This window comes from Vigna radiata, chromosome 7 (assembly GCF_000741045.1).
Source record: "Vigna radiata var. radiata cultivar VC1973A chromosome 7, Vradiata_ver6, whole genome shotgun sequence".
In the NCBI taxonomy this organism is placed as follows: Eukaryota; Viridiplantae; Streptophyta; class Magnoliopsida; order Fabales; family Fabaceae; genus Vigna; species Vigna radiata.
The window spans coordinates 43,135,939-43,143,449 of NC_028357.1; the positions used below are offsets into that span (position 1 = coordinate 43,135,939).

Sequence of the window (7,511 nt, forward strand, 5' to 3'; positions counted from 1 at the left end):
TATTAATTGGATCATGGAAATTAAGTATATTTTTTAACTTGAATTGATTGATTCCATTGATTTATTGATTTAGAAACTAATCTTCTAGCAAGTTACAGAAAATAAATTTCATATTAGTAAAAGAACAATTGACTAATGAAAGTATGAATGAGGTAAAACAACAAATGAATATTCAGACAGACATTGAGAATAAAGGTTAAAATTAAAGTTATTTTATGAATGTAATTCACACTTCAAAACTTATTAATAGATTATGAACAGAGAATAATATCTTGTGACGATTTCTTTTTTCTCAGACAAAAAGCGCGTTTATTTAATAGTGGTGTTGTGGAATACAAGCATTGAAGCATTCAAGCCAAATACACAATTCAATGCATTACAGTCACGAATGCTTCAAGTTCCTATTCAATGCCCAACTTCATCAATAACTTGCACTCTGTTTTCCATTATTGCTTCCCCTGCATGTACCACACATTCCATGGGTTTTTGCACTAAATTAGTAATTTTAAATATTACTAGATAATAAATTTATCAATTTTTTTATATAATTATTGTATGCAAGAAAAACTAATAAAAATACTAGGTTCCATGCATCAACACGTTTTATCTCTATTTGCCAAGTGACTGAAAAATGGTTTTGGCTTCCTTTGTTTTTTGACTCTGATGATTAGTCTCCACAAGACAGAGCTTAATTTGTGGAGAAAACCATTTGCATCCTTCCCAACATGAAGAAAGAAGGAATATCACACAACCAACACTCCAAGTTGTATGGAATGTAGGCCATGAAATGCATGTAGAACAGAGAATGTCTGTAACTCGTGTCTCATCATTAGCTAAAATGTAATAACAAGTTACAGTTCATCATGATAACGAGAGAAAATGACATGCATATTTTTCCCAGGCACTTGATGATAGGTGTGCCAAAGAAAAGGTGGAGAGAACCTACCAATACTGATTAAGCAAAACCAAAGAGTCAGCGGCTACTCTCTTTCCATCATCGTTGCGATACCAGTTATAGATTGCATGAGTCCTGTTTTTAATCTCCAGTGTCGCGTGTCCATAGCTTGCTTCTCTAAATGCAGAATATTCTGGCTGTGGATCCAAGTAACTGCATCACCAACCATCATGGCATTAAGACAACTATGGATGTCAACCTCTTACAAGGACAAATACGAGCTTATACAAGACAATGATTTGTTTAGTTTACCTTGATGCAAGTCCTTCTAGATTTCCTCCATCTCCGATTGTTACGTAAATAGGTGCTGATGGGTCTGGTACGGGATACCTTCTACCTCCTGTTATGTTGTAGTCTATGTTGGAGTATCGATACTGAAAGCAAAACACAGAATTCCAGCACAGATATCAAGATAACGTATATAAAAGTGTGTTATGTTGTGAAGGGTGGGAGCACAAGAAATGAGCAGAAGGAGAAGAAAAGCATACTGATCTTTCATAAGCATGGACGTGTCCTGAAAAGATGGCATCAACTTTGTATTGGACGAACCAGCTCTCGAAAACTGCTCGCATTGCTTCACCCTCCATGTAGTGAGCTACATTACTGCTGTAGAGCGGCTTGTGCATGATCACAAACAGCCAAGGCGTTATCTTTCTATCAACCCTTGCCAGCTCATTTTTAAGCCATATGTATTGAGGTGTGTACTTCACTGTTTACAAATTAAGATCACTGTTAGGAAACGATACAATGAAAGAATGCAGTTAAGGAAACAACATTAACAAGTAGATAAAGAGGAGAAGATTGGTTGGTAGGTAGTGGAATTTACCAAATGGAGAATAGCTGGATAGCACAATTATATGTGCAGATGCACGCCTCGCTGAATACCAGAGGGGGCTGCTGCTATTGGACGCCAAATAGGGAGTAGTATATCGGTAAAGATAGTTCTTGAAAGGAACTAATTCTCCCTGTCGTTTTCAGCATAAGCAGAATATTAGTTCACATCTCAACATCAATTATACTTCACAAAGGACAACTTAGTTTTACAACTATTCTTTAGTAAAATTTTAGATTAGAAGCTTGTACATTAAAGAATAAGGTTAGTAAGTTTACCACTTCAGGCATAAACTCTACTTCGTGATTTCCTACATTCCAGAACCAGGGCTGATATGCTGCACTTTTTTCTGCAAATCGCCCCCATGTATCCCACCGTAAACCAACATCTTCGAACTCGTGCTCATCAGAGTAAGAAAGATCTCCAACATATAACACGGCCTGTCCTTCACCACTCTCCAAATAATGCTCAAGGGTTGAAAGAGAATTAAACGTTTGCCCCAAATCACCTGCAATTTTTGATAGCCACAAAATTCAAAATATGTATGTGGGTGTATGTTTAAAAACAGACAACTTACCAATGATGCCAAATTTGTAGGGAGTATCTATCCCAACTGGGGGTGGTGTTTCGAACCAGAAATCTCGAGCTGAATCACCACTTCCAATTCTATAGTAGTATTTAGTGTTATACTGAAATGGGAAATGGTTGAATAAACCAAATGAGCACATTTTGACATTGCAAATAGAATGCGAGTGATGATAATGGGAGCTACCCTCCTAATTTGATCAACAATTACCTGAAGACCTTCGACAAGACAGTGATGAATGTAGCCAGACTTGTAGTTATAGAAGGTGTAGTTTGCAACTGTGCCTTCTTTACTAGTTCGAAGTCTGCTCTTTGATGTGCCATACTGTACATGGCTAGGTCCTGGTTCATCTGGTGTCACCCATGAGATGATCACTGCTTTTCCATCATAATCACCTTGCGTGATGTGCACCTGCAGTGGAATTAATCAATCACTGAATAAAAAATGTATAACTTTAGAATTCGAAACTGCTTCACATGCCCAAATTAGGATCAGCTTATAGATAATAAAATATATGCCTTTTTATCTCTGAAAGACTTACTTGTTGAGGTGCATTGTAACCCTTTGGAATTGCAAATACTTCATGATCGACGGGCATGTCCTCTGATGGCCACTGTGGCCGAACGAAAGAGCTAGTGATCCCTGCCCTACCATCTCTGATACAACTCAACAAGACAAAGGAAGCAAGAACAAACTTCAGCAACATGGTGTGCATCCGTTTATATTTCAAGAGTCCTAATTATCTGCATTCAAGAATACCAATGAAGGTTATTCAATTGTACTACAACTATTTCACTCAACTAATTCACTTCCAAATCACATGTTTCAAGGTAAAACTCTATTCATATTCTGTTCCAACGATCCCACTCATCACACATTCTTTGCTATCAACATCGGCACCTGCAAAGATGACATCGTACATTCTTTGTATTGGAAAAAAAGAATTATCGGCTAGAATGCTTTTAAAATAAATTTTGAAACAATTTTAACTCACTTTTGTAAGTAGATTTTTTTTTCCTCTTGAACTTTTAGAAGTAACCATCATGTTTTCTAGAGTTATGATATTTTAACACACCACATTTTTCACTACTCTTCATGCTTCTTCGTTTACAAATACAAAATTTATTTTTTTGTCTTATAAAAATAAATGTAATGTGACTCTGAATATTATTATTCTTGTTTTTTTTTTTCTGAAAAAAAATATTCTTTTACACAATCTTTTATAACAGAATATTATATTAACATAATAAAAATAAATGTAAATATGATACTATAATAAAATAATTCATGAGAAATGTAAGTTAAGTGTAAGAAAAAAAAAATGTATTATGAAAGTATCAGCTTCCTTTTTTCTGTCTCCTTATCCACCGCCCAATTTGTTTTCTTTAAAGATAACAAAATGAATTGTCCCATTTATTTTGACCATTGAATAAAATGTAGTACCCATATTTTAATTTTTGTTTTCAAGTAACAATTAATTCTTGTCCTTTTTAACTTAATTTATGATGATTAATTCAATTTGAGTTTATCTCAAAATAAAAAATAATAAGTGGATATAATTGAACTCTGAACTTTTTCATAAGAAAACAACTTAACAATAAAAGCATACAAAAAAAAAAAATAGCGAAAACCTAACTTATTTATGCAAGATAATAAATTACGTTGCGTTGTAAACCAAATTTATTGGATTTGAAAGGAAAAACTTTTTTAACAATTTTTTAACAACACATGACAGTTTGTGATTGGTTCGTTTTAAATATTTTTTTAAATATAAATTCAAATAAACCAATAAAATGATGATACGTATCTTATTATAAAAAAAAGTTGTGAAAAAAGTACTCTAAAGGTTCCAAAAATTGGTTTGTTGAAGTTAAAATAATCATGATGAAACCATCACAAGGTAAGTTCTTACTCTGCACCTGCTTCACATCCATTATTTGACCACCCACACAGAACTAGTGTGTTCTTTTTCTGCTATTCTCTTCAGATGTTTTAAAGACAATATCTCCAGCTACAGTGTCAACTCCTTCACATGTTTTTAGTTATCTTTTTACCACTAATACTTTGTCCATACTCTTCAACCAATGTGTTAAGCTTTGAACAAAAATAAAAACTGAGAAGGAAGCAATGACAAGGTTGGCATTGTCTAAGGAAGAAGTGTGAGTAATATAAAGGAAGAAATAGTGATGAAGCATGTTGGGGGCTATAGTTTGGTGCATTACACCATGAATGGTAAGAAGAATAAGAAAGAGAGAGGGTTTGGCTTACCTTGAAATGAAAGAACAGCTGAGAAGACAGAAACCAAGTGATGCAAAGAGAAGAAGGCTGTGGAATTATTTATAAGCAAGCGAAAGGAAGGGTGAAGTGGTTGGTGCATTTGGAGCCACAATCTCCTTATCTGCTTGCTATATTACTTTACTTATTTATCTCTTATTTATGTGAAAAATTATTCCATTCACTTATCAATCATGAATCCAACACTTATCTTGTATATAATAAAGAAAGGAAAATATGACAAATTTATGAAAAATGATTATTTGAGACATTTTACATTTATTTTGACACTATCTTTATTTTATTTATTTTTTAAAGAAATTATAAAATTTTATATTTTTAGATCATTTTATATTTGTATTATATATCATGATTTATTATTTTAAATTTATTGTTTATTGTTTTCCGTATGGGTCTCCAATTAAAGTTAAAACACTCAGCTTTACATTTTTTTTTTCAAATTTTTAAGGTTGTTTTTACAGTTTTGGTTACAAAGTTATTTTAAATCTTTAATAAATTCAAAATAAATTTAATTACATATTTTTAATTCGAAATTCGTATTTATAAATAGCTTAAACTTAACCCACAGTCCAATAATTAATAAACATATTACAAATTTGTTTATTAAATATGATTAAACAATTTAGATGATTAGTCGGCTAATTAACTTACCAACCATCTATATACAGATGAACAAAGAGTCATATGAACAGTTATATATATAACAATGTTTTGTTTAAACTTTTACATTTATTTTCCGTTTTTATAAAAAAATATTAAATTTATTGTCTTTGATAAAAAGAAGATAATAATTAATTAATAAAAATGATGTTTATGGTACATCCAGCTTGCAGAGCTTGCAGTGTCCTATTCCTAGTATTCTATTATTATTATTATTATTGTCGTTTAATGCATTTTAATTTCCCACGTGATTAAGATCACTGTCGGTTTCCAAATCGACGATATTTTAAAAAGTAATTGACTAAAGATAATTGGACCTATTCAATTCTTATTTTATTTTTAATAATCTTTGCCTAAAATATTTTCATTTTAAGAAATTCATATTACTCGAAATCATCAAATGTTTGACCCGTATTCTATTACATGGTGTGGTGCTATTTTAGAAAATTAAAGGGAGAAAATAATTGTTTTGTTTACAATAAATTTAGGCAGACTAATTTTGTTTTTAGTTAGCATATAATAACACTATATTATAATTTTTCATATCAAATATATTTTTTCTTCAGATTATTATAAAATATTATATTAAATTTATAAATTAAAGTATAGAATATTTAATTTATGTATTTTATAAAAATTAATGTAAAACATCATTTTAAATAAATGATACTTTACTTGACATATGAAATAAAGTTTCGCCATCAATTAAAATATAACCTTGACCAATATATCTTTTATTACTTTCACAAAATAAAATAACAAAATACTTTATAATTTAATTTATAACGTAAATAAAATCTGTTGTGATGATGTAAAAATAAAAATTATATTACTTTTTTTTTCTCTTACAATTTTATTAATTTTTAAAAATAAATACTAAATCATTAGGTTTAATAAATTGAATTTAGCCCAATTAACAGACATATTTTTTAACCATCATTTTTACCAGTAGTACCATGAAATGAATTTTGACAACCTTAAACATAACTAAAACGATAACTTTATTTTGAAAATTTTAAAAAATATAAGCGTTAAAATTAAAATTTTGAATAAATTATTCTTCCATTTTTTAAATATGTGAATATAGCATTATTCCTTTTGGTACCAAAGCCATAAATTGTTAAATGCAACCAATTATTAATTTTAATATTAAAATTTGTCAATATTCAACTTAGGGAGTATAAGATAATTTTATTTAAGAGTGTAAATTTTTATTTATACTAAGTTTATGGAAATAATTTATACTTTAGACCATGCTTTAAATATAACTTTCATTCGCTTATTTGAAAAATAATTCCTTTTTAGTTGAATTTAGTCAAATTAACGAACTTCTTTTAACCGTTATTTTACAAGTAGTACCATAAAATCAATTTTGGCAACTTCAAACATAACCAAGACAATAACTTTATTTTGAAAAGTTTAAAAAATATATTCGTTAAAATTAGAAATTTGAATAAATTATTCTTCATTTTTTAAAACATGTGAATATAACATTATTTATTTTGGTAGCAAAGCCATAAATTGTTAAATGCAACAAATTATTAATTTTTTATGTTAAAATTTTTCAATAAAGGAGGATAAAGTAGTTTCATTTAGGAATGTAAACTTTTATTTATGATAAGTTTTTGGAGACAATTTATCTTTAGAACATATTTTGATATGACTTTCATAGCTTTGTTGGATAATAATACTTTTTTAGTTTGTTTTAATCTTATAACAACAAGATGACACGGATTCTTTTTATGATATATATATATATATATATGGGTTTGCTATACTCACCTCCTTCGATCCTATAAACTCTTTTTCTTTTTGATCTTTCTCACTTCAACATTTTTTCTATCATCCTGTAATAGATCCAATTGAAAAAAAAAATATTCGTCCTTAAACAATTTACCTTTGTAAAGAGTTGAGTCATTGACATATTCGCCTTCAGACAAAGGTTTATTCAAGATTTCTTCAATTTCATCCTCTTTACTAACTTCTCTAATTTGATCATCTGTAGATGTTGAATCATCATCTCTTAAAAAACCTTCAGGTCAATTACCAATTCCCTCATTACGCTTGTGAAAATTAGATAAAATTAGATAAGACAAAAATTATAAAATAAAAATTCATTATAAAATCATTTTTTTGTAAGAAATTGCTTAACAGTCAGTGTGTCTGATTTTTTCAATTGGGAC

General features: G+C 29.6%; 1 protein-coding gene across 1 annotated transcript; it reads right to left on the reverse strand.

Moving 5' to 3' along the window:
• Positions 1-251: 251 nt before the first annotated feature.
• Positions 252-4,747, reverse strand: LOC106768726 (bifunctional purple acid phosphatase 26). Its single transcript, XM_014654013.2, has 10 exons — positions 4,642-4,747; positions 2,915-3,116; positions 2,584-2,784; positions 2,365-2,476; positions 2,066-2,295; positions 1,782-1,920; positions 1,444-1,664; positions 1,208-1,329; positions 947-1,108; positions 252-458 (listed from the first exon to the last, which is right to left on the reverse strand). The coding sequence occupies exons 2-10, from the start codon at positions 3,086-3,088 to the stop codon at positions 422-424; spliced, it is 1,398 nt and encodes a 465-aa protein (XP_014509499.1). The 5' UTR covers positions 3,089-3,116; positions 4,642-4,747; the 3' UTR covers positions 252-421.
• Positions 4,748-7,511: the final 2,764 nt, after the last annotated feature.

What these genes read in the sequence shown, in the direction of transcription:
- LOC106768726 (XM_014654013.2), bottom strand. Translation starts at nt 3,088, where the DNA reads ATGCACACCATGTTGCTGAAGTTTGTTCTTGCTTCCTTTGTCTTGTTG. An exon ending in CTACAAATTTGGCATCATTG is followed by an intron (nt 2,296 to 2,364) that starts GTAAGTTGTCTG and finishes CAAAAATTGCAG; the next exon opens with GTGATTTGGGGCAAACGTTT. An exon ending in TCCATGCTTATGAAAGATCA is followed by an intron (nt 1,330 to 1,443) that starts GTATGCTTTTCT and finishes TTTTGCTTTCAG; the next exon opens with TATCGATACTCCAACATAGA.